General features: G+C 38.4%; 1 protein-coding gene across 1 annotated transcript; it reads right to left on the bottom strand.

Moving 5' to 3' along the window:
- LOC124158743 lies at window positions 1-27,874 on the bottom strand. The gene is made up of 10 exons (XM_046534012.1): window positions 27,622-27,874; window positions 22,290-22,985; window positions 21,994-22,164; window positions 21,751-21,903; window positions 19,118-19,310; window positions 11,458-11,585; window positions 6,976-7,226; window positions 6,003-6,234; window positions 3,528-3,720; window positions 1-3,419 (listed from the first exon to the last, which is right to left on the bottom strand). The coding sequence occupies exons 2-10, from the start codon at window positions 22,932-22,934 to the stop codon at window positions 466-468; spliced, it is 4,920 nt and encodes a 1,639-aa protein (XP_046389968.1). The 5' UTR covers window positions 22,935-22,985; window positions 27,622-27,874; the 3' UTR covers window positions 1-465.

Here is a 27,874-nt window from a genome sequence, read left to right as displayed (position 1 = left end):
TTAACAAAGGTTTTTCTTTTTATTAAAACAAAAGTAAGTTACAATCCACAAACATTTTCATGTGAACTACCTCTTCCCTCTAAGGCTCACAATTGATACAATAATAATGAAAAAAGGCAACACAAAATTTTGTTCAACACATTAAAAAGCAGTGCTTGAACCAACATTCAGAGGCAAAAATTATAGTCCAACCCTCATTGTAACGTATTAACGCAAATCACATGCATAAATTGAGCTGTAGACCTTTAATTCAGTTTGTATACAGCCAATTTTTATGGAAAGTTATTCCTTATAACTATAGATAACCAATTGGGGCCAGCTTATGATTTCTCATCGAACCATGAAAAAGAACATGATGTGACTCAACATGTGCACTTTCCCAGGGAGGAAAAAACTAATATCTCCACCACAGCCTCCTCCAAATAACTACAATTTTTGGTAGAACAGAAAAACAATAAAGATAATTCACCAACGATTTTTCTGGGACATCATTTGCTGACTACTTTCAGTCCAAGGAGTCGCTTGCCTGAAATTCCAAGAGTCCATCCTAGAATCAGAGCTAGAAAGAGAAGGTGGTATTCTCTGTCCAATGGATCCACCAACTGCACTTTGCATAGGACGCAGCTGGTTAGGTATCAATGATGGTATTTGAGCAGTTAAACTGAGACCTAAAATGCTGGGGGGATTTTGGGTTGGCACAGTAGGCCTTGAAGATGAGCTGTTTGGACTTTGAAATGAAGCAGCCATCCCGCTGCTTGATGAGGAAGCAAAACTGAAAGGAACGTTCTGGTTGGAATGTGATCGCTCGGGGATTTCTTCGAGAAAATGACTAGGAGTTCTAGGGGGGTATTGAGAATTTGGCTGTGGATCGTGCAATTTTTGCCTAAATGAGTGTAGCACTGGATATGAGACCATTTTCGCATTTTGAGGGGAGACAGGGTTTTTCATATTTGCATCTGACATACCAGATTCGTCTAAAATTACTTTGGATCTCTCCACCTCACTCCATGGTGCCATGATTTCCCTTTCCATGATCCAAACTTCCTGGGACCTACCACCAAGTGACTCTGAGAGGTTACTTCCAGAGTGCACCATACCAATTTCCCTTTGCTCCAAAATCCTTGATGTGGACGGACCTCGATTGCATTCCCTCCTATCATCAATGTCACACAAATGATTCTTGGTAGTAACCAGCAGGACCTCAGCCGTTCCCAGGGTCTTTCCTGAAGTATCTAGCAGCATGCCATACTTATTGTCCACTATAAATGGCCTCCTGATCACTTCAACTCGCCGTGCAATTAGACTGTGATCATTTGATCCACTTGGAAATTCACTATCGTAATTCCTTTGGAGCAAATTTGCTTCAAACCGCTTTTCAATTTGACTAGCCCTGTCTTCTGGAACTGCCTGAGCTACAGCAATTCTACCCTCCAATTCCAACGGGTGAGGCATTCCATCATCATTTGGACCCCTGTACATGATCACTTCATTCTTTCGATGCAATTCCATTGAACCCAAAACTCCAGCCACTTTCCTAGGCGATGAGGGCCGAGCAATGTATTCCCGATCAATAAAATTTTCAGCATTTCGTCTCAACTCCATTTCAGACTCTGTGTACCGCTCCATGCGCGGCGCAAATTTTGGTGGTATGATCTCTCGTTCCATAGATAATGGCTTTGGCCTGGAATCACCTTCTAGTCCACCTATTTCGAGTCTGTACACCCTCTCACTTGACCTGTCACATCTTTCACAAGGTCTCCTTTCGTATCTCTCAGAGGATCTTTCGTCATACCTTTCACTTGATCTCCTGTCGTATCTTTCAGATGATCTTAACTCAAATCCTTCACCATAATGTCTATCAACACGATCACCTGACCTCGACAGTATTTCAGGGGATTTCAAGCTAAATTCTTCACAAGATGTACGGCTGTGCCTCTCTCCCCTGTCACTAATGTCAGACCTCCCAGGGGCAACACCACCACTGAGCTTACTTCTTCTAAAGCTGAACTCTTCAGCACAACCACCAGGACCCCACCTTTCATCGTCAATCCTCTCCAAGTGTTCTTCCCCCTCGAATCTGGCATGCGGACTGGCAGTCCCTCTTCGCCCTTGTAGCTCCCAGTCTGGAACTGGTCTCTGTCTTTCAAATCTGCCATGTTCAGCCCTATCATCACCACGCATTGGCCAATCTTCCCTGTAATTTAGTCTGCTCGGGCTGTAATGCCCAGCTACCCTACCTTCTCTCCCTTGAGGACTAGCATCCCTCCTCATCAACTTTAACGCTGGGCTTCCACTGCATCTTTCCCTCTCTTTGATCCAATTTTGACCACCCAATTCTAGCTTCTGCCAGCCAGTGTCATGACTGCCAGCAACTCCCCTCCCTCTGCAATCTCGGGAAGAATAATTTGGAGGTGATCGACTCCTCATTTCTCTCGGTTGGCCTTCTTTCCAAGGTGCCCTTCGAGGATGATTTTCCCTGGGTCCACCAGGCTGAAAACTTCCCCTGGGACCCTCGGATATCATGATCTCATCCTCATCATAAATAACAACACCACCTCTCAAGGGTGGATAGTTCTTTTTCCACTTCCTCTTCTTCGCAGGGCCTCCTTGGTTCGGATTAAAACTCTTCTCCCTGATTTCTGTCAAAGAGTTCATTTTAAGGCTTTGAATAAAAGGGCTTTTGCCCGCTGGCTTTAGCTTAGTTGGACCCTTGGAATTCGAATTCCCACCCAAACGACCCTGGGGACCAAATTTCCCCATCGTTCCACATGCAGATGCCTTATTATCTGGTACATGTTTTTTTAAGAGGGAAGGTTTCGTTGACGAAGAGGGGCCATGGAGTCCTTCTGTTAAGGACGGCACACCTGTCTCTCTATAATTTCCAAACATACGTGCATACAACCTCTGGTTACGACCAGGCCTTTTCCTCTTTTGCTTGGCCTTCTCTGCTGTCTTTGGGTCCCCTAATGCAGGGCTCTCTTTCTGAACCTGATCAACAGCATCATCAGTGGTTTTACTGCCATTTGTGGTTTCCCCTTTACCTGCCTCATCAGGGTTGTTGCTTGCAGCATCATTTCCATTATTATCACCATCTTTATTTCCAGAATCAGGTGGCATTGTGGGTGATTCCTTGAGAGTACGAGATAATATTGCAATGTCATCTTCATTGCCTGGGTAAGTCTTGGGCAGATTAAGAGGATTGACTCTCTGAAAGAGTATGACCACTTCGCAATGAGAAGTGTGAGGGAACATATCAACTGGAATAGCAATGACAGGCACCAATGGATAGCTATGGTACACCTTAGAAGTTACTCGGGCTAAGTCAACAAAATTTTTCATGGCTGCAAGGGGATCACACGATACATAAACAACCTTTTCAATAATCTCAGCTCCTCGTAGAGAGACCATAGCCTTTTGTTCTGAAAAAAGAAGAGAAATATATAAAACCAATGAATTTACATACTTAGCGTAATTCTGTAGAATTAATTCTGGAGCACATCACCATCAATGGAATTTTAAAAACTTACGTAATCCACTGCGTGGTGGGTCGACTATCGCATATACTGACTCTCCTTTAGCTCGTGTCAAAACTGATGTCAATATTTCCTCTGCCCTCCCCGTAAAAAATTCAACATTTGAAATATTATTCTCCACTGCATTTACTTTTGCATCTTCTACTGCAGGAGAAACTATCTCCAAGCCTAGTACTTGCCCACAATCCTAAAAAAAGGAAATGAGGTAATGAATTTTTAAGTCATTACAAATAAGACATATTGCAATATTCCTACAAGAAATAAAATATACACATGCAGTTAAAAATTTCACACTTCCCAAATATGAATTCTGAAAAGTTAATGCAATAGCTGTGGTCTTTCATTGTTACCTTCTCATTCACTCAGGTATTATTGCATTACGAATAAAACTTTGCGTTCATGTGAAAGGCATGAATGTAAGAAGACCTTAAATAAGAATCATGTGATACTGACTTATCTTTCTCCACTAACCCATCCACAGTCCAAATTAAAAGTGGCCTCCTCTTCAAAAATCAGTTTTTTTGGCAATCCTCACAAAAGATATGACCACAAAATCTGCTGGAAGTCTTATTCCAGAGCCAAGAAATCCAGAAGCCAACAAATTCCATATTATGAACACACATACTCAAAATCACATATTGTAGACATCATGAGGTGATGTTACCCACAGACACACATAACAAAGTGGAAATTATGAATGCTGAGCAAAAAAAGGAACAAATATGTCTTTACCGTTGCCTATCCCAATGGTAATTTGCCACAGATAACTGAAGGGTGGAATTTGAGAATAGCATCACTTTCCTTACAGCAATTAATGACTGTCTAAACAGTTTCAATACTTGACAGATTTGGCCTTGAACACATACAGTGCAACCTCGATATAACGACACCCCACGGTGCACTAATAAACCCTCGCTATAGCGAATTGTCGCTTTACCGGAGGTGGAGCAAATAATAGCCAATATACCTGTTGCGAACAGATATACAGGAACAGGAGTGGTGCGGCGACAGATAAACATCTATCCGATAAACGTAAGCATAAATCCAGACGAAAGGCGATGTTTTTTTGCATCACTAAATTTCCTCACTCAAATAACGACTAACTATTCAAACAATTTATAAGCGCCGCACTGAATAAAAATCATGCAAAGCATTGTTTCGTCAATCATTATATTTATCGAACGACAGTTTACCACATAAATTTGAGACCGAGCACTCCATTAACTTCATTTCTAACAGATCGCTAGCAATTACAGAGGTTAAGGAGTCTTGATGAAAGTCTTCCGGCGGTGAAACCCTCGCTATGGCGAGAGCCAACACCGAAAGGGTCTCGTAAAAACGAATTTTTTAAAACGCCTATCATAGGGTCAATTGACGGTGCATTGGCTATCTATCGTAATATCGGGGGTGTCGCTATAGCCCATACTCGCTTTAACGAGGTTCCACTGTATAATGCTCGGAGACAAAAAGGTAGATCCTTATTGCTAGTAGTTTCAGAAGTGAATGTGCATTCATGAGGCAACCTGGAAACTCACACAAGATTCTAAGACGTTAAATGCTACATTAATAAAGGAAATTAACAAAAGCAAGCATTTGAGTCATTCCAGTGAATTCACAGAAAAAACTCACCCCACAACCACATATTCAAATATTATAACACGAGAATTTACTTGAATTTGAGTGATTTATGGCATTGTGTGACCAGGTCTTTAAAATATTTACCAAGGATGATAACAAATGACTTAAGCTGCAAAATGAAATCAATTGGCATCAATTTACTGCTTGTCACATCTGCAATCTTATGATAGTGTTTCAAACTTTAAACTGCAGCAAATGTGTGGAGTAAACAGAAAAAAACCTTGATAGATAAGGAGGGATAGATAACGTTTAATAGCAGAATACTAAAATCCTCATAGCTCTTATAGCCCTAAAAATAGTTCTCCTTATAGTCAAAATCTCCATGAGCATATAATGGGGGTCTTTATATTTGAGTACAAGCACCTTACTTCTTCCAGAATTGATTCCTCAAAAATAGAGGTGGACAACATCGGGATAAATATGATATTACAGGTATTCTATCAGTTAATTTAGGTTTAAAAACACAAAACATATATTTTAATCATCACCCCTACATGTCCCCAAACCCAAGTTGTATTTTTTTCAGTCAGTCACTTGGCTCAATTCTCTTCATCAACTCTTTTATCATCCTTCCCCTCTTTCTCTCAATATCTTCTCTCTGTCATGGATCTTAGCATCTTCAGAGTTAAATATTAAAAATATCAGTTGACGTCCATATTAACAAGTTATGAAAATCCCTGGAACCCAACCACTCATTTAATGTTATCCCTGGTTGATATTTCTTTATAAAACTTTAGCCATCAAAAATTTCCCCAGAATAAACTTTAATGGGGAAATAAATGGATGAACTCCTATCACTATAAAAATCAAGAAAATAGAAAACAATCATACCTTGGCCAAGGATAGCCCAATTGTGCCAGTACCACAGCAGATGTCCACAACGGTAGTCGAAGGACTTAATTCTATTACTTCGCCAACAGTGGAATATAGAACTCCAGCCCCTGGAGTATTAACTTGAAAGAATGCCTCAGGAGATATACGAAATTTTAAGCCCATGAGAGACTCTGTAATATACTTTTCCCCCAACAAATGCTCCACTTTTGGTGGTTCTTTACCGGACTCTCTAAAAGTATAAAAAGAATAAAAATGAATGGTTGCTAAAGCTATTCACAGTATAGCATCATCAATCACATAACTTTCATATAATGCAAATCAAAGACATTAGATAGGCACAAAATTGAGGTAGATACATAAGAATCAGAGATATGAAGTCATGAAACAAAACTCAGTCAAATACACTCCATAAATGAGTTAATGAGTCATAAACCCCCGCAGGCCCTTTGAAGGCCCAAGAATTTCATTTCTGACCTCTGAATAATACATCCATTTCATTCAACCATAATAATAATAATAATGTCTTTATTCATTCATGCCACGTTAAATAATACATTCGAATGTCATCAGAAAAAAATAAATGAAAACAATTCATCATTCACATACACATTTAAAAATATGATACCACATCACTATATTTGTAAAGTTGAAGTCAAAGCATTCCTGAATGGAATACAATGGATTATTGCAGAGATATAAACATATTATGGACTTAAACCTATCAATTGTGACAGACATTACATTAGATGGAAGCCTATTGAAAAATTTTATGCCCAGGTTGTCAGAATAACAGTAGGTCTTTACGAGCCAACAGTGCTCAGTTTCTGATAATTCTGTTTCATACTGATAACATCACCGGATAATATCACAGTGAAACTGTTATGACTGACTTTTAAACAAAGTATTACAACAAATCAACACCTTAAAGAAAAAACTCACAATTATTAAGGAAAGAAATACTATGACATACCTCTTGCCACATGCTTGGAAGTAAAGTGAATCAACTTTCAAATCCTTTCCTTCACCATTCTCAAAAAAGTTCTTCACTTCTTCCCTGGATGCCACAATGTCTTCCGGTGTTGCACCTCTCGAATCCACTATCACAATAGCCATCAGCTGATCTAGTGTTGATAAGCGAAGAGTAAGTTGTCTCCAGTGGCCAGAGTGAGTTTCTGAATTGAATGGTTCTCGAGGAGATTCTCTTATGAATTTTTCAAATACCTAGATAATTGCAATAAAGGACAAAATATGTCATTGATAAAGGATAGATTGGGAGAAATAACAAGTAATTTAACACATAAAACATAATATCTACAACTATTAATCATAATAGGGAGTCGAAATTCCAAGCAATAACATGTATTGACGGAGCTGGCGTTTGAGACCTCATTATTCAAAAATGTATGAGTCTGCAAGAGGTTCTTAATAGTGACACACTTTTTCATCACATTCTATTTTTTATGAGAGATTGTTAGGTTCTTACTAAGAATATTTATTTTATGCTTATTTGACCCAGGCTTATTTAGGGTGGAAGAGAACATACATTCACAACCGAATATCAAGGAATGGCAAATGCATGTCACAAGAAAATTTTGCTGCCAGCAGGGAGGAAAACTTTGCTAAACAGATCCTGACTGCTCAGCCATTTAATTGATATTTCTTTTAGACTGTTCACAAAAAGTGAGTTACCCTACGCAACATTGCCTTGTGTTGGGCAACCTCAGAGGAGCCAACTTTGAAATTATGGGCAGGCTTCAATTTTTTTATTGTTCATATCTCTGAAACTTCATAAGTCGAATGCTCACAAATAAAGGACTTACTGTACATTACTCCTGCATAACCAGTCCCTTTTCCTGAAGCCTATGCCTTCTACCTAAGTAATTTCTTTTACGAAATTTTTTTATATTTGACCCATAAGTGAACGTTGACAATATTTCACACACCCACAAAATTTCAAGATGATAGTAAGAAGTTGTGGGGGAGCGTGGTAGCCTAATGGCTAGAGTGTTTGGCTGCAGATCATAGGGCATTCAAATTCTGGGTGAAGCCTTCCATCACCCTAAAATAAACTCACACTGCCTCCAAAAACTTCAGGTAGAACAGGCACTAGAACTACAGCCCTACAAGGGGGTGTGAAATTAAGTCAACCCACCTCATCTCAATTTCTAAGCGCACCATATCAAAAGTAACTTTGTGTACAGCCACATGCATATATGTACACCTAACAAGGGTGTCACAAAACTGGTACTCAGATTTCAATCAAACTTTGTGATGTTGTAGTCCATCGGGAGGAGTGCATGAATCACCCCCATATGGGGTTATATAACCAATACTTTAATGCGGGAGCACCAAAATTTTGCTGCCACTGTGTGCAGGAAATGAGCGGGGAAGATATTTTTCTGTCGACCCCAGGCCTGTGTCTAGCAGGTAGTGGACCCTATTAATCCGGGACTGCCCACCCTACCCCCTGACAGCAGACCATGAATATAATATGTCCTCGGTAATTACGCAGGGACGGAAGACCCACCACCTAAGAAAGGTATAAGAAAGAGAAACTATGGTGTTCAAATAAGTTTCCCCAGCAAATGAACAGCAGCAAGATAAATAAATTCTTAAGAAATGCAAGGATTCGTTGGAATTGTTTTCATCGTGAATGCGCCGTGGAGAAAAGGGAGCTCTCTCTCAGAAAAGGGATAATCCGGGTAGGGCTCCCCGTGGTGAGGGTGCCCAGTCCTCGAAAGACGAGTTTGTGCTCTCTGCCACTAGGTTGGGCCGAGTTCAAGCAACCGAGAAAAGGACGGCAATAAAATTTTAAGGAAAGGCTGCCAGTGGTAAGAAAATCTGGTCAAACGTTGAAAAAGGTTTTCCCCGCACTCACCATGCTGACCATTTAAAAAAATTCCCGCAGCCTAAGGGTTAAACAAAAAATGCTGTTTGACATTAACATGTCTAATATATTCCCTTAGAAACAGCTTTCAACCAAGAATGAAATGTAGCTCAGTGGTTAAGGTGTACAACTCCCTATCGGAAGACCCAGGGTCGATTCTCGGAGTCAACACTTTTTTTTAATTACAGTGGAACTTGGTTAGTACGTTCCTCCTTAGTACGTTTTCCTCCTTAGTACGGCGATTTCCCTCGGTCCCGGTACCATCCGAACAAAATACAGGTAGAAGAATTTGGTTAGTACGTTTGAAAAAATTGCGCTTTCCTGGTTAGTACGCTCAATTGCTTGCCGTGACGCAACCCGCAATTCGTTCTCTAGTGTCTTCTTAAGGGTCGCAAACGTCTGAATTCAAGATTTAATTTATTATTATTAGCCATTAACATTCTTCCATTCATTCCACATCTCTTTCTTCTACCGTAATTTATCCAAATGCATTTCTGAATTCTTGTGACGTGCTGAATAATAAAATTCGGCCATTTTTCGGGAATGTCTGACTATGAAAAACTACAGCCAATAAGAAGCCCCAATTTTCCCCACCCCGAGCTCCTCACCTTCTGTTGCCTTTGGAGCGCTTGGGAGTGCCCACTGCTGCGCACAAAGTTCGTGAGTGGGCAATTGTTGCTATTGCACGAGTTATCATGATGAAGAAATGAGTCTTTAAGGTATTAGACAATTCCCACATTATCTAAAGCAGTACTGCTCCATAAACTCGACGTCGTGCGTATTTACTTGACTACTGTTGCGGGAACAGACGATCCTCTGGATCTCCACGCGAAGCTTAGCTTAAAAATACTTTATCTCGGAACGAAAGCAGACGACATTAGACAAATTTTGAAAGTAAATTTCAACTGTTTAATATAAAATTTTCTTGTAATTACGTCGTAATCTAATAATCTTGCGTGTCATCTGTCGATATATCGATCGATTTTACAATCGAAATGGTATCATTCCAGAAGCGAATGTCTACGGCTGTTGCCGTAATTTGAAAGTCAATATAATTTTGCCCAATTTTTATGATGTTTAAAAAACCAGTTGACTTACTCCGGGTTGTTGTTATATTCTCCGAGTACGTTGTGAGAAAGAAAAATGACTTGTCTTCGCTTGTCTGAGCTTCACTCGTCCTTGTTCTGTAAATATGTATAGGATAAATCACGGGAGATAGACGCCGTAATCATGAAATCGTCTCCGGGATGTCCATGAAAAATTGCGATTTTTATTCACATGGTATTGTTTTTCATGGTAGCGCTCATTTTCTTGATTTTAAATGTGAAAAGAGTTCAGGAAGGCGATCCTATGAGAACTACCGATAGTAATTGTAATTATGACGACTTTTTCACTGATTGCAATAACCCCGACGGCTATTATTTACTTTCCTCGTTAGTACGTTTTCCTGGTTAGTACGTTCATTTTTCGTGGTCCCTTCAGAAACGTACTAACCAAGTTCCACTGTATTTGTTTTTGCTTCTCATTTTACATTTCTCTATTCATCATTATTTCCATGATTTTCACTGAAAATTATGTAATTATGCGTGGAAATCTTTTCCTGCAATGCGGTAGTGTCTGCTGTTAAAGCTGAACGCTGCCTAATTTATGCCACATTTTTCTAAACATCCATGTCATTATGAAAAAGCAGGATAATTACTCAGGTTATTGCTTGATATCTTTTAAACTCTGAGGGATGTCTCATAAAATTTCACTGTCTTGTAGGTAACCAATTAACATACTAGCTTCGTGTCCCAATGATACAGTATTGAATGATTGATGGCAACCAATTCACTTCATCGAGTACTGCTTAGGCACTTCCCCAAACAAAATTCCCCAAATTAAACAATAATTTTAGAATGGATGAGCAAGAAATATTACATACGTGGAGGGATTAATTACCTAACAGCGTTAGCCATAGAGTAAAAAGAATGTCAAATTGAACTGACAGTAGTAGGTAACAATTAATTACAGCTGAAATTTAGCCGTCACTTAAATGAAAATTTTAAATGACAAAAAATAATACTAACTATTCAGTTTCACAAAAAATAAAAACACAAAATCATGTGCAAAATCTTATCCCACCATATCAAAAGAAAAAAGTATTTTCATCACAACAGGAGTATAGCTGGAAAATAAAATATAATACCTGAATAATCAGAACAATTGTTAAACAAATAAATAAGTGTTACCTTGTTATAAGAATACAAACTAAGCCAATAAGCAATATTTAGCCAACAACTTTTAAGATTGCACAATATTATGAAAGCATCATGTGAAGCAGTATGTTAACAACGTTCTAAGAATCCAGTTTGGAGATTGTGAGAGGACATTCATGTCTCCTCATATATTAGATCAAGCATTGATCCACCTGCTCTGGCAACCAACACCTATAAGGATTCAATAAATTATCTCCATCTCTCACTTTCCATCACACATGAGACACACCACATTCATAGCTACACATTTCAAAAGACATTGAGCCCACCAATGGAACATGGCGAAGAAGCACTAAAATAATCATACCTTAACAGTATCCTTCATTCTTTGAGGTATGTGCTTCAAGGAGTCGATCGGCCCAACGCCAACTTGGCCCTGCACGTAGCTACCCAGGCGGAATCCAACCATCCTCTCCTTTGTCTCGTCGCTAAAACCTGATGGACGAGTGAGACATTGACAGTGGAGGCGAATGCAAGGCAGGAATGTTCTGCCACCTTCGTCCAACTTCAAAGGAGAGATCAATCCTACAGCTTGAGGCATGCGACAATGTGGTCTGCATGGGAGGAATGCTTAAAAGGCAATTACGGAGGTAAGATATGCCCACCAGGTTCACCGCAACATAGTGGGTGAGTGTCCCCATTTGGGCTCACACTGATGGCAGGCATGACTCGCCAACCGTAAGTGTGCTCATGGCACACATGAGAATACCTCAATGCGACATCGTCAGCAAAGAGATACCTAAACAACAATCATATGGCCCAGATGTCCTTGAATGCCCAATAAGGGCTATTTCTTGGTGTAAGGCAAGGAAATGTCTCCAACTAGGTATTTTCAGAGGACCTGGAGCCAAACCATGCAACAGACCAACTTCTGTCTGCAAGAAACCCTTGTGTAAATCCAAGGGCGAGAAAAGACAAGTCAACTTCCATTTATGCATTAATAACTGCATAAAATTCAAAGAAGTTGCTGACATTTAAAACAGTGTAATGCAAACGACTGCAGCATTAATCCTGATATCTTCATTTTTTTCCAATCGCTTTTCCTAAAAAAAAAAACTAAGATGGATTAAAATTTGCTAAGGAATTGGAATAAACCTTAGCATGATTTAAACGCTACAGTTGTTTAGAGGTAATGTCTCCCTCTACCATTTCCTACTCATTGACAAAAAACCACAACATACATCAACTCCAACAAATCTTCAGGCTGAAGTTTTCATACATCTTTTGAAGCATTAATTAAATCTCATTATGACTATATTGTGGTCTGAACTGGGATCTGCCACAGGGGAGCTGCACCAGTTTTTCACACTGCATATCACTGCCTACCTTACTCTGCCTTAGCATGGGATAAAATAGCAGATATTGCCCTGTATCCCTAGAGACTCCTCCAAGTGTACTTCCACCCATGATGATATTAAAACCATGTGCTTCTTATGAATGACTAGTTCCTTCAAAAACCTCGTGTATCTCCCTAGGTCATTCTTAATCCCCAATCCAATTTACCATACTTCATTTACATTCCTCCCTTCCCCTACAGAAGGATTCCACAATTTCCACTTCCAGATTCCTATTGCTAACTAGCTCCATGCCTTCCACTCTCTCACCTGGTTTTGCATTGAATACCAAAGCTATTACTTATTGACTTTCATCACACACATTGATTATCAAAGCTATTACTTACTGACGTTCTCAAATCTGGTGAATCGAAAAGACATGTTGATGCATTATTTCTATATTTTAAGAAAACTTTTGAAACAATACCTCACAACAAACTTTCATACAAATTACAGTCACGTGGATTAAACAAAACAGTGGTAAACTGGATAGATGACTTTCTGAAGGATCGTAAACAGAAAGTAGTTCTTGACAGAATTAGCCTTGATGTAATTAAAGTGACATCAGGTGTTCCACAAGGTGGGTGATCAGCCCCCTTTTGTTAACTATAAACATTAATGACCTCTGCTCCTGAATTAGCAGTAAAATACGTTTATTTGCTGACAACGCCGTCACCTATCACGAAATCAGTGATCATTCTATGAAATTCTATCATCACATTTAAACAAAGTTTATTTGTGGAGCCAAGAGTTGGGACTTAAGACTTAATCTGAGCAAATGCATGCCGGTGCATTTTTTTGCAGAGATCGTCCAATTTTAACCACGTCTATGCTGGGGACGGTATTAACATAAAGGCGACAGACAAAGTCAAGTACCGAGGAGTTACGATAACCTCAAACCTCTCATGGGGAACAAATGAAAGGAATATTTTCAGAATAGCCCTCAAGAAATTAGGATTCGTCAAGCTTATTGTGGTAAGATTTTTGAATGAGAAAGTAAAAGAAATATGTTATTTCGAACTCATCCGACCGCACCTTGAATATGCAGCGAGCATATGGGATCCGGTGCAGGAAGACTTAATCCGCGAACTGAATAAAATACAAAGGAAGGCTGCATGGTTCGTCAAAAACTGCTACAGGCGCACAGACAGCGTTACCCAGATGTTAACTGAACTAGGCTGGGAGCTGCTGGAGACTCGGAGGCTGCGCGCTAGGCTTAGATTGTTTGAACAATTGAGAATCTTTAATAGTAACATGGAGAGCATAATATTAGAGCCCCACTATGTTTCCAGGTCCGACAGAAGCAATAAACGAAGAGAGATATTTTGCCAAACGGACAAAAAATGCAAATTCCCTTTTCCCTGAACCGTCAAGGATTTCAATAAATGCCAGTCGTAATTTCATTAGAGCATTTCCTTTCTCTGTGCAACTGGCTGGTGTCCTAACATTCCCTGCAACTCGCCTTTTAGGGGGCTTGTGGGGAAGTATGTAGATGTAGACCACCACTTTACAATACCACATAGGTATCGCTCCACTAGTCCTGACTATCCTTCCATTCCAACTCACAGGGTCCAAACATCTATTCTCCATGGCAGTAAATTCTTCTCGGGTTTATATCCGGGTAATCTCCTCAATCTCCATCGCTGCTGACGTTTCGATGAAATCCTTTTCCATCGTCAAATCCAAAGTCCTTTATCAAGATCGGCCCTGGAAGTTAACCCAGATGAAATTCCGAGAAGAATTAACTGCCACCATTCGCAGAGTAAATGGAAGGGCCTACATTCAATCTCCCTACATACATTTCCCTTTCATTTTTTTGAGCTCACCTATCCTCAACATTGTATTAACATCCCTTACCCTTATATTGATTATTTCCTCCTTCTTCAACATCTTCATAGTCATCTATCTTGGATGCAGATGAGAAGTCTCCACCGGAGTTTTACATTGTAATGACCTCTTGGACCATGTTGGCTTGCATGAAAACCACCATTAATGGCCAGGACTGTTTGTTGGATTTCTCAGGCTCATTTGATTTTGCTCCCAATTTTTGGGGAAGAGATAGTAGGCAGGTCCATGTCCATTCAAACAGCATTTTCACATGACATTATCATCCTAATTATCTTCCATCAGTCGCCTACCATTTGATCTACCTGGCATTGTGACCTTTCCATAACTAAGCGTAAATATCCCAAACTAATGTAGCTCTAGGGGTCACTGGTATGCACAAGCCTTTCCATCGAGTCAAGATTGTAGTTTAAGGTAAATGTGTGTATTTATCCACTTGACGAAGATTACGACAAAGACAAGATTTCTCCATCGTTTACTATTCATACTATACTCCCATCAATTTTGTTATCATCAATCCAAAACCAAATGAGGACTCACAAAAGCCATTAAAAATATGGAAAGCAAGTTGGTAAATGTGTCTGCAGGTTCTTGGGTTACAATATCCATTTAACCAACATTTGATTACAGCCTCCACATTAACATATCAACTTACACATCCCACACCTACTCACAAAGCTTTCCTAAATGACTTTTGCATTACAGAATATCCACCTAAACAAAGTACTAAAACGGCATTGAATTTCAAGACAAATATCTTTACAAGAATAGGGGACCAAAAATTAAAGAATAAATTGAAAATTTAATTAAAAATACAAACTAACTTCCGAATTCAAAAGGGAGCATGTTTTCAAAATCAAGATTACTGCACACTAAGATTCATTACCACTGCGGCACTTTGGCAGAGTGTAATTGATTGGACCCATAACTATGGTTTAAAAACCAAAATCCAAATAGGCTAGCATCGCTGAAGGTCAGAAAGTGATGCTATCATTATTAATCTTATGCATAGGGGGAAGAGAAAAATGATATGCCAACCCTCATCACCTAGAACCAGAGATGAAGTTATTTTTCAGTTCTCAAAACAAAAGAATAATTCATCCCTTCATTTATCCACATTCCCAATGGCACAGAATACAGATGCTAGGGCCGCGTTCCAATTCATAGGGTGTACACTCTGCTCTTGCACTCTAACTGGCTCTTTCACGCTCTGATTGGAAGGAGTGCCACCGTTGTCAAGTGGCAGAGGTCGAAACTGAACAAAGTTGAATAACAAATTTTGAGGCCGGAAGAACAGTGCGGTGATTGCATCTTTCTCCTTGTGTCGCGACATTTTATAGCACTATGCAGAATTGCAGAAATGATAACGAATCAAATCCGGCAAAGGCGAGAGAGAGTGGCTGCAATTGTAGCCATTACATTTCAACATAAATTTAATAATTGTGGACTACTAATTTTGCACAGCATAATATTCAGAAAACTTGAAGAGGTTTTAAATCTGAAAACAATTTACAGAAGATGTCGTTAAAAATAAAAAATAATAATCACTGTGAATAGCAGCTGGTCATTATATTTTAAATGCAGTAAGTTGACTTTCACATGGATTTCAGTTTCACTCGGACTCGAGATTCACTTGGTTCATTATGAACAATTTAAAGAGCCAAATCATTGCCATGAATCAAATCCTATCTGGTCCACAAAATGAACCGAAATTCCCATCTCTAGTGGTTGCCATCCAGTTGATTCCCATCTACAGAGCGTTGAAGAGTGAGGAAGGGTGAATCCTAGCCTCTCTCGTACTCTTCAACTATGCACTCTTTGGGTCACGACCATAAGTGGATTGGAAATGAACTAATGACTTCACTTCCGAAATGTGACCATCAAAAAGTGCTGGTAAGAGCAAAAGAGTGCATTTACGGTGGATTAGAACACAGCCTAGGCCTTTATCAGGAGATTTGAAAGTGACTTTAGTCAGCTAGATCACACCCAAATTCTGGATGGGGAGGCCATTCCCATGCAGGTCTCAAACTGCAACCTTTTGAATGACAGGTGAAAAGTTAACCTAGCTGCCATGAAGACTGGTGAATGAGCACCAATGGTTAAAATAAACCATTAAGTACGATGATGGCCCACTTCTAGAATAACTATTAAATGCAATAAATGTATTCCTTTTGGACACCCTCAACTAGCCATTGCCAAGTATTGCTAACATGACACATTGGCATCAGCAAAACAAGGATGTCTTAGAGGAGGGAGGTAAAAAAATTGGCTATTAAAGAAGATTGCCATGCAGGTTCCATTCAGCCAGTTATCTGCTCATACATCTCATCACTCCAACATTCTTCAGATGATGCTAATTAATTTCAGTAAACTTACTCTTCCATAGGCATACAAAACAAAAGGAATTTTGATGTCTTCACTTGAGAAAATATTCACCAATCATGCAAGAAGATGGAAGAAAGATTGAGGTTCCAACTTTATATCCATAATGTTTTCATTGAAAGAAGTAAACAATAACATCTTTCCCAAATTCTAGTAGCTGTCAAGGATATCTAAAATTCAATTTTTCTAAGACAACGAATACAATTGGATACACTCCTCTGTTTTCAAAGACCTAAATTCTTCATTTCTAAGGAATTTTCCTGAGACGTACACACGAGCACATGCTTCATTGAGCCTCAAAAATTGATCAGAAGTTGCAATACAGCCACTATAAGGCATTTATGCTTTATGTTTACAATAATATCAGTGATCAGTATAAGTAGTTATCAAAATCATACCAGATCCATAGTACATGAAAGGACACTGAGATGAAATGTAATAAATACTCAGCAAGATGCACCGACAGTATTTATCTTCATCTAATGCCCTCCAAATATAGGCTCAAAGATTAAGTAAAATAGAGTAACAGCAATACTCAAGCTGGTGCAAAAATCCTATCAATCATACAATGATTGACATGGCACATACAGTATGTGAGTTAATAAAAACATATGCAATTCAAGCACAGTTTTGTGGAAATATAATGATTTCCATTCACATTCTGCCATTATCTTGACAATGAGAAACTATTGGAGCTTAAAACTCATGGTCAGCCAAGAAAGATGGAGAGTTGCTCCTCTAGAAGATATTCCACTCCTGAAGAAAATATTAAGTGCTATTCCTCCATGCACTGTCATCCTCTTCACATATGAGGAAAAGATTCAGCACCAGCTATGTACAACCATGGCGTCTAAGGAAAACTGAAGCAGGTTGCAAGATAACGGCTATAATTTCCATTCCAATAATTTTTTCCAACTACTTCAGAATTGTGAGCAAGTTTTCCATTGAGCTATTCCTAAGCAGGTCAAAGGTAAAATGTAGAGTGATTCCTTTTCTCCAAAATTTTCATCGACGTTGTTATGTGTCAACCCAATATCATCAGCGAGGAACGTAATTGGGATGATGATGAATTCATAATACTTCATTGCACCAGAGGAACAGTTTACCATTAATAAATGGCTACATTCCTCGAAGGAATATCAAGCAATAAAAATTCAAAAATCCAGATTCAATCCCAAAAAAAGCAAACCTATTTGCCACTAAAACAGGAGCCACCCCCAGTTTAACAGCTTTATACTTCATTGTTAAAACAACCTCCTAAACTAAATGCAAGGGACATGATTAGTTTCATTAAAAAGGATTAAAATACTACTGAATCTAACAGTAACCCGTTAACAATAACTACTATTTTTCACCCAAAACAGCATACTTGTGTAAAAAAGCTATTCTTCACACATCTCCATGTAAAACTGAGGAAAATATTTATTCTCGATATTGAAAAACTGATTAACATTTCTTGGAACACTGGACGACAACTTCTAAAACAAGTTGAAGTTGCAAATCAAATATAACCACAAAAACCAAACCCAAAGCCATTAGTAAAATTAGTGTTAATGGAAATGCTGAGGAGATATTGCATAAGAAATAAGAAGACCTTGGCAAATTCTCCCTGCATAAATCTGATGGCTAGAATACAACTCACTATAAGGAACTATCAAAATTCATTAACATAGTAAAATAAGCCAAGACTCCTGAGAAAAAAATCCTTTCCTTGGACACAAAGCTTTTTCCTCCATTGAATATGTGAGGAAAAAGATGTTTGTGAAACGCAGTAGCCAATGGAAATCTGACCGGCGAGTTGTATACGTAACTTAGCATGTTACTGAACCTGCTTCCGTCCAATCTATGTGGTTGTATAAGCCAACTTTAGGTACAAAATAATAAATACATTATAAGACACAATTCTGTCGTTAAACATGACATTGCTGCTTCTTTACAAACACTAACTATTCGCTGATGAACATATAATTTTTTTCCTTCTGATAAAACAGCAATAGCAAAAACTCACCTAAGACCTTAAAAGAATTAAAAATTTGCATCATATTGCATTATTACATTTCTTCCAATTGCTAGCAACTTTGAATGAAATGTGATGTCACATTATCACATACCTAAGGACCACATGTGTGAAGATAGCATCCTTTTCTCACTAAATCCTTTCCATGGTCAATGTTGAACTATGTTAAAGTTGAAGCAGCAGCAGGCCCCATTTTAGAGAAGCCTACCACCCACGAAACTTCAATGAAACCATTGACACACCAATGAAGCAAAATCCTCCTCACACCAACCTGTGTCCCGACTATGAACTTTATCATCTGCTTCTAAACCCATTGACATGGTGTTCAAAATGAGAGCACATTAAAAGGCAACATTTTTTAGTTAATAGCTCATCAAAAAGTGACTTACCAATAGTGAATTCACATTTATTCCTGTAACCATCATGGACAGGAGATTTTCGTATATCTAGCAACTTGCATGCCATTCCTTTGTATTTGGATTTTTGCCGCTTTATCCATGGTCCCAGCATGTGGTTAATGGCAAAAATTTGATCAGCCAGTTTGCACATAACCTTGGAGACATAATCATACTTCTTCTGAAGCTAAACAAAAACAAGAAAAAAGATTAAAAATATTGACGTAAAAAATGCAGTAAAATTTAGGAAGCAAGCATATAAATTTTCCACCAGTCACTTAATACTGATCAACAATGCAATACTAAGAATGTTATCAGTAACAATATAATTATTCGCTTCGATTAATATAATAACTTGGACAAAATTTTATACATGACAGTAAAGCTTAGTGATGTCACATACATTATTAATAATGTGTGCAGTACTTGACGATTTAATAATCAATAACAAAAATGTAGTTTCAAGTTCCCCAGACAATTGTTTTACCCATTTCTGTCTACATATTTTCTTTTCAGGCAAAATATTAAAAGCCTTACCTGACCAAATTCCATACAACAAATCTAACAACAAACATTTAAAATCAAGTGGCCCATACCAGTGTGATAATTATGTATTAGATAAATGCTGCAGATAAACACTAATAAGTAATAACATATGAATAATTAAGATGGTCACTGAACCACCACACCATATGTCACCAAAAATAGATGCAAGTAATGCTTGCTACTGAGAGCCTTGTAAAAATATAAAAAATCTCTGACTTAATCCCATACTTGATAATTACAGTAGACTCATTATTACGAAGTTCACGGGACCGAAAAACCCGAGGTTCGTAATAACGACGTTCGTATAAAAATTTCTTTAAGGAATCGTAAAAAAAAACACTATATAATAAACACAATTAAATTACGTGCAAATATATTAAAAAACAAGAAAATTTGTTTCAGTTTCTCAATAGGAGAATGTGGCACGATACAATCGAGGGTTGATATCTTCCCTGAATACAGGAAGTATACAGAAGAATACAGGAAGATATACAAACTCGAGGCCTTGTACGTAAGTTGATAAATCTACAGTCCGAGCGCTGAGAGGTATCTGATGACAGGCAGCATGGTCTAATTCGGGGTAGGGTGGAAGGTTGCCGGGTAATGAAGGGAAACGCCCACGTCACATGTAATCAAAAGGGTTCCGTAAAGGAGCCAGAAGGGACCAAGAGTGTGAAGGACTCAAGGAAAGAATCCCTTGTTTTGGTTAATTGAAAAAAGGGCTAGGTTTTGTGGTTCAGGCTTATTACAGTGCTCAATATGCATGTAACGTTGTATGACTAGGCGAGGGTGTGAGGTGCTTTTCGAGGGCAGCGATTGGCTGCAAGCCGTGCTGGTGCAGGGTTTTTCGCCCCTCCTTTTGTGCTGCCATCAGACAATTCTCGCCGGCCTGACTGTATGAAAGGCATCGAGGAGTACGGTTATCCTGCAGAATGCAACACCGCATCACAATTTTGTGCTAACTCACGATTGTTATGAACTGTTATAGCTAACTAAATCTTTCTTGATCTAGCTGGACATGCGATGCAGCCGGAGCCAAAAAAATCGCTCCCTGCAGTAAGGAAGAACGGGTGAAACGCTGAACAGTTCCTAACTTCACAATGGATTTGATGATACTTCCTTCAGATTATGCCCAAAGTGCGAGTTCCTCTATGCCACACGGCATCGTATTGGCCAAATCGAGAGGCACCAAATTCAAAATACAAAATTTTTTAATGCTCGTATCACTGAAAGTTCGTAAATCGAATGTGCGTAGGAAGAGGACTAACTGTAAGTCCAATTTACGAGCGGTTATGAGTGGGTAACCATGATTCCTCTGGAATGAAGCTTATTATATGATGTTTCACGTACACTGAAGAAAGAACCATAATTGATGCTCTTGGGCACTGTATACGAGGAGAACTTAATCATGGCACAATTATTGAAACTTGGCTTAGAGTATATCCACCTAAATGCTATTGCTTATTTGTGGAACCTCGTAATAAAGTTAATTTTGTAACTGCCGGAACCGGGACTGAGGTTCGTAATTTCGTAATAATGTTTTTTTTTTACTATAAATTGGATAGGCCTTTTCGTCAGGACCAGTGATATGCTTCATAATAACAAGAACTTCATAATAACATTGTTTGTATTAACAAGGGTCGGTGTCACTAACTCCAGAGAAAACAAGTGGAATGGGGAGAGGAGGGAAAGGAGAGGGGAGAGAAAGACAAGTTGAGATTCGTATCATGCTTAGTACGAAAAATGCCAAGCATGGCCTCAAGGTTATCAACTTTACAAACTTTCATCACTCACTAAGTGTATGATGGTACTTTCCTTTGGTAAACAAAGAATGATTAGTTGAATTTGTCTAAAGAATCATCCCGATTGGTTCCTCCATTGCCGAGATATTTGCTCAAAAAACCATGTTTATATTTAATTAATATAATCGTCAGCCATGTACAAAATATCCATTGGACAGTACCACAGACTTGCATTTTGCAAAAATTCCATCAAAAATGGGTGGTAAATTCTATTGTACAGCTTGGATGAAGGGCTATGGTTTATGCTTCTCCGGTATATTCAAAGAAGTTTTAAATTACCTGCTCATCGTATGGGATGTTCCAATAAGGAGTAGTGGAATTCCTCAATTTCTCTTCATCGCTAAGGCGAATTTTTTTGCCATGCTCATTTAATGCAGCTTCATTGTCAAGCTTCCTCTTCTTCACCAGTGGGTCAGGAGCAGGTTTAGCATTCTGTGATTAAAAACATTGAGACCAGGGTATTAAATTGAAAAACTTTTCAAATTGCTCGCACAAAAAAAAAAACTAATATTTTCAACAAACCACGGCATAGAGCTGTTTCCCTTTCCAAGGCAAACGATGCAGTTTTCTGATAGCAGCTGCCTTATCCGCTTCATTCTTAAAGCAAACAAATACACCCTGGCTTCTATTCTTTGTTGGTTTCATCTTATGGGAGGCCAACTTCAGCTTGTCATTCAAGAGTTTCTTAAGCTCCTGCAAAGTTCAAAAACTGAACAATTATGATATCCAAATCAACTACGACCAAACCTTTAATAACAAAATGGAAGATGTAAAGCAACAGTCAAAACTTCAATGAATAAGTTATTGATAAAACTCACCCCAAAACCAAAGTACTTGGGTAGGTTTCTGATTTCTATCTTATATTTTTCTGAAGTAAAATCCTGCCGCCTTACATATGCATACGGGTCATCTACGCTTTTCCTTTGACCACCTTTATCATTGCTCTCATCGCCTGCTGCGGCAGATGACGTGTTGGCATCTGGGCCATCTTCCTTTGAATCAGTTGGAGAATCATCAGTGTCTTCCTTACCATCCAAAGAATCCCCACCCACCTCATCCAAAACGACCAACTCAGATTTGATGCCAGGAAAATCATCATTATCATCTCGAGAGTCATCATTTTCACCCAACACTTCTCTCGATTCCCCTCCACCACTTTCAGGACCATCTGAATCTTTTACATTCGAATCATTTTGCCCTTCACTATTTTCACACGCACCGCTTCCATTAGGAGGGTCATCTGAATTACCTCTTTTCTGAGTCACTTCTTCCATCTCCACATCACAATTTACCTCTCTCTTAACACCAAAACTGTCAACTTTCACATCACACTTAACCTCTTCTTTAGCATCAACACCACCACCACCATTTTCCTCTTCTTTTAAAGATTCAACGTGGTCATTAGCTTGCTCTTCCTTTAACAATGCATTCTCTGCATTGTCATTACCACACTTGCTAGCCATTGAAAAACCTATTGGTACTAGGAGGTTTCCACTACTTAATTAATATAAAAGCTGTAAAAAAATAAATAAGTAATCCCTATTAGATGAGGTTCAATAAACTGTCAACATATTTTATAGAACTTTCTTCACATATTAACACTTGAGTAAAAAACAACAGCTATCCTAATCTTTAAAACCATATTATACTAATCTTTACAAATAATACCATGGGGGACAGCCTTTATCTCCTTCAAAAGATATCTACCTTCAATGTTCTCACCATGACAGAGCATTAAACACCATTAAGTGATTGCTTCATCCTAATCTTAAACACAAATTGATCATGAAATAAAAATCTCTTGAACTCAAAACTATGTTAAGGCAACCCATACCTGGTAACTGGTAACGAGAGAGAAAATGTGATTGGAAAATTTAGATGACTATTCAAGAATGCGTAAAAAATAGTAATCTACCATGAGCATATGAAATTCTTTTAGGCTTAACTTAGAGGAAATGCGATACATTCATCCATGATAAAAAATTGACTACAAACAGTAATGTCCACACTTTAATACAAAACTCCATTACCAACCCTAACATCTATAAACGAAAATGTAAATAAGTGTTGTTGCCATTGCTGTAGTAACAGATATAAAAGACAGATGTACTTGTGTGTGCGGAGCAGCTGTTTTTCTTTCATTTTTAAAGAATTTCAACAGGTCATGGGCCCAGCACGCTTCCGATGCACATATATATATGGAATGTAAGCCATGGTTCATACATTCCTGACATATACATTGTAAAGCCAGCACAACCTACAGAAGTAAATTAAGTGGCCCCATCAGATACACTGCAAGTTTATCACAAAAGATTCGGCCATCAACACAAGACGCACGTAAAACACGTCTTGAAGCAAATGAATATCAGCATACACGGGTGCAAAGAAGAATTTTGTAATAGAGTGCCCTAAGAAATATGCATTGGTTGTCATTCAAGATTCGAGTTAATTGCACAATGGTTATTGGTGAGCAAAATCACGCTGATGTGAATAGACCCATGTCTACACAATCACTTGGAAGAGTGTGCTACTACATTTGTTTTAAAGATGATTTTAGTGAGTAGAGTTTTTTTGTAAGGAGAAAAGTGAAGTTGGTAACATCTTGGAACACTTCCTGAATGAAGCCAAGACAAATGGTCACGTCATCAAAAAATTCAGGAGCAACAGAGGAAAAGAATTTGACAACAATTAAGTTTCTGAATTGTTTTCGAACAGAGGAAAAGAGCACTGCATTACACCACAGTAAAATGGCGTTGCAGAACAAGAGAACCGCATGATTGTGGAATGTGCTCGTTCTGTGCTGAATCCAAGCAAGTTGCCAAAGGAATACGGTGGTTTCCTATTTTTTTTAAATTACCAAAATCGAAAGATAATTACTCCTTGAGTACGTGTTTCAAGATTTTAGATTTTTAAAGGACGATATATATCTATTTTTCATGATCAAATGAAAAGTGAAAATTTTCAAGCGCACTAAAACGCGATGGATAAGTATGAATGCTGGGAAAAGCCTGTATGAGGTCAATCTGGTTCCGGCTGCCACTGTGTGAGGCCACCTTGGTGTGAGGCTATGAGCACCGCTAGGATGCAAGCTGCTAGCAGGTAGCAGAGTACCCTGCTAGCAAGTAGCAATTGGCTTAAATAAGGATTATTAATACCCTATTAAACGAAGGAAACTTTCCAACCATAGGCAATTTTAATAGGTGATGTTTCCCTGAGCTCCATGCCTCATGCATGCATTGGTAATCTCAGACGATGTAAAACTCGTATAGCATCTAGGCCCCTGTGATGCCACGTGGAGTAGCATCGCGTGGGCGCCAATCTGGCCTTTTTCGAATGAGGTTAAAATTAACCATTAACATTCGTTTAAACTGGGATTTCTAAATTCAAATATTTGTTTATCGTGAATACACTAATAAAGGGTAATGAATCGCATCAATGCCTTCTGTTTTCTTTGATGAAGGAAACTACCCTACTGTGGGCAGAAGCATGCAACACTGCCTCTTTTATGTCACACTGGGAAGTCCTACATTGAAAATTAACCTTCATATGAACTGTGGAATGGACGACCAATAGGAAGGCAGAATCAACTGAGAATCTATGGAACAGAATGTTATGTACATGTGAACGAGCATTTATTCTCAAAGTATGTCAACAAGGCTGTGGACAATGGACATCTTGGTTCCGTGAACAAAAGGGACGGATTTAGAGTCAGGATTCCTTATCAGAAGAAAATTTTTTAAAGCCATGAAGTAAAATTCAAGCCTGAAGTTGTTTGCAATTTGCGCACCAACATTGTTGAACTTGAAACTGATCAAGAAAACATGAGAAAGAGTCAATCTATTCAATCCGATTTCTGAAGTGAATTAAAAGTCAAGTGAAAATAGCTATGATAAGGCAGAAATTTTAATTGAACAAGAAAAATACATTACCACACACTGTCCTGGAGGAAGTGGAGTATCAAGCGAAAGAGAGTAATCAATAAAAAAATTGAAGAGAAGCAAAAAGGGAAGCATGAAAAGAAAAAACCAGAATGGATGACCAGCGGAGATTATATTTGCATGGCTGGACCTCCTTTTATCGAAGACAAAGATCCAAGTTCATATTCTGAAGCACTGCAGTTCAACAATAAAAGTTAGTGGCTGCAGGCAATTCATGAAGGATTGGAGCACATCAGCGGGACTAATCAGCTAGCTGACCTGCTAACCAAGCCATTGGAAAGGGTCAGATTCGAGATGCTACGCTAAGGGATTGCTATGCAAAAGATTAAATCTGGGTAATTTTTTTATTTTTCTTTTGGAGGAAGGGATGATATTAAAATGAAAAATATGAATATGCCATCAGCATGTAACACTCTAGAAATGAAAATGAAAATAACTGTTGTGGCCATTATTGTAGTAACTGATACAAAATACAGATGTACTTGTGTGTGCTGAGCAGCAGTTTTCTTTCATTTTAAGAAGATTTAAACAGTTTTCAGTGATTGTCTCAACAGTGGCATATACTGATGGAGGGCGCAGGGCACGCGTGCCCCCTCCCCCTTGCAGGCCTACCTGTATTGCCAAACATTGCAGAACCACAATTATAACTTTTTTATATCATAAGATGGCATGTAAGTGCACTGCCTTATGTGTGTGTAATACATTTAATTAAAAATTTCTTAAAGTCTGCATGTGACTTGATTAGTTTTATCAGGATAAAAGGTAAATCAATATATCTTTTGCCTCGAATTTTTTCTGTATCCGCTACCGAGTCTCAACAAATATGTTCCATACATATTGTTTCCCATGTCCGTGAATTCAACATTGTGGTCAACAGTACTTCCAATTCTGATTGCTTTATCTTGCTATAAGTGGTTTTTAAATGCATATTAAAATGGCACTTTTGAAGGAAATGTGTCAAACAGGCATGTTTCATTACATGAATTAAAAAAATTGCAAGTTAATTCATTGTAACATGATTTTTGAAAATATGAGTTTTTTTTACTTTAGTATTTGTAAGTCTCAATGCTGAAGCTTGCTTATTTAAAAAAAAATAATAATGCAAAAATAGTTGATTGACATAATTTGACCAATGGGTGGAATTTTCTTCTGTAACTTGGTGCATACAAATATGTACTCATATCATAGAAAGAACTGGTAGCTGGCAAAAAATATTTCGGATTTTTCTCAACTATGGTTGTAATTAGATACTGAAAAAAATTATCAAAACTTGAGAGGGTCAGCGTAGGGTTCCCCAAGAATTGGTAGAGTTGACATGGAATGACGTCTAGAAGCATTACCAACACAGGTAAATAGCAAGTCACCAAGGTTAGGGGATAACTACTATGGGAATGATGGCCTATGCAAATCCTACATTGCTCTCGTTAAATCAAGGTCGATTAAACCTGCCAAAATTTTTGCAAAAATGCGAATTTCAGAATTGGAAATACTCGTTGAGTAGAAAATAATGAGACAGACAGTTATCTAGTTCCAATTCCTGATGGAGTAAATCCCCAAAACTAACATTGTGCAATTCTTTCACGTAAACATGCCCATAAGAATATTTCACAAGGGTTTGCATCACCAACAGAAGATAGTGAAACCATGAAACCCATGACGTTGGGTCATCTATAATCATTGCGGACTAATATCTACAACTTCGTCTTTATCTTTAGATAATCCACTTCTTTGCTCTATCACACGATAATCAAAACACAATGCTATGCATCTCAATTACACGTACTTAGGTAAATGTAACCTTGCAAAAGTTGTATAAATAATTAGTATAAATTCACCAGTGCGATCAGAACCTCAACACAACCATTCAGGAGATACAGATTAAATTATGTCAACAAATACAACGATAAAAGGATAATAGACTCTGATTAATCCCCACGACATACGCAAGATGATTTGAACTTGAGCTAACACGATCACAAATATCTGCCCGAAAATTCGTTAAACTGTTCTAAAATACATCTTTACAATCACAGAGGAGGAATCTTTCAACTACAACGTCATGAGGTACTTTTTCGACACAATTTTGCAGGAATTATGGATCTTTCTAACTTCAAAAGCAGTTTAAAATGCATCAAAATAAGTCTCACATAAGATTATCCATGCATACAATTATTACTTGACAGCAATCATACCAGTAAATTGAAGCACTTACCCAATTATTGGATTCGATCTATTGAAGCCATGCCTTGGACTACTTTGATTTGAAAAATCAGCTTCACTCCGAGAGACGTGGGTATAAAACCGGTTACCCCAACGCGAAATATATTAGGAGGATTTCTCCAGTCCCGTAACACTAAGGTAAACAAACTTTGCGTAGGCGTCTTTTCTTTCGGTCAAAAGAATGCAAATCTAACCCACATAACCAATTTCCCAAGCAAGATGGCGAAACAAATGTGAAACGCGTG

This window comes from Ischnura elegans, chromosome 5 (assembly GCF_921293095.1).
Source record: "Ischnura elegans chromosome 5, ioIscEleg1.1, whole genome shotgun sequence".
In the NCBI taxonomy this organism is placed as follows: Eukaryota; Metazoa; Arthropoda; class Insecta; order Odonata; family Coenagrionidae; genus Ischnura; species Ischnura elegans.
Note: the sequence above shows the minus strand (reverse complement) of the source record. Positions and strands in the feature narration are given on the sequence as shown.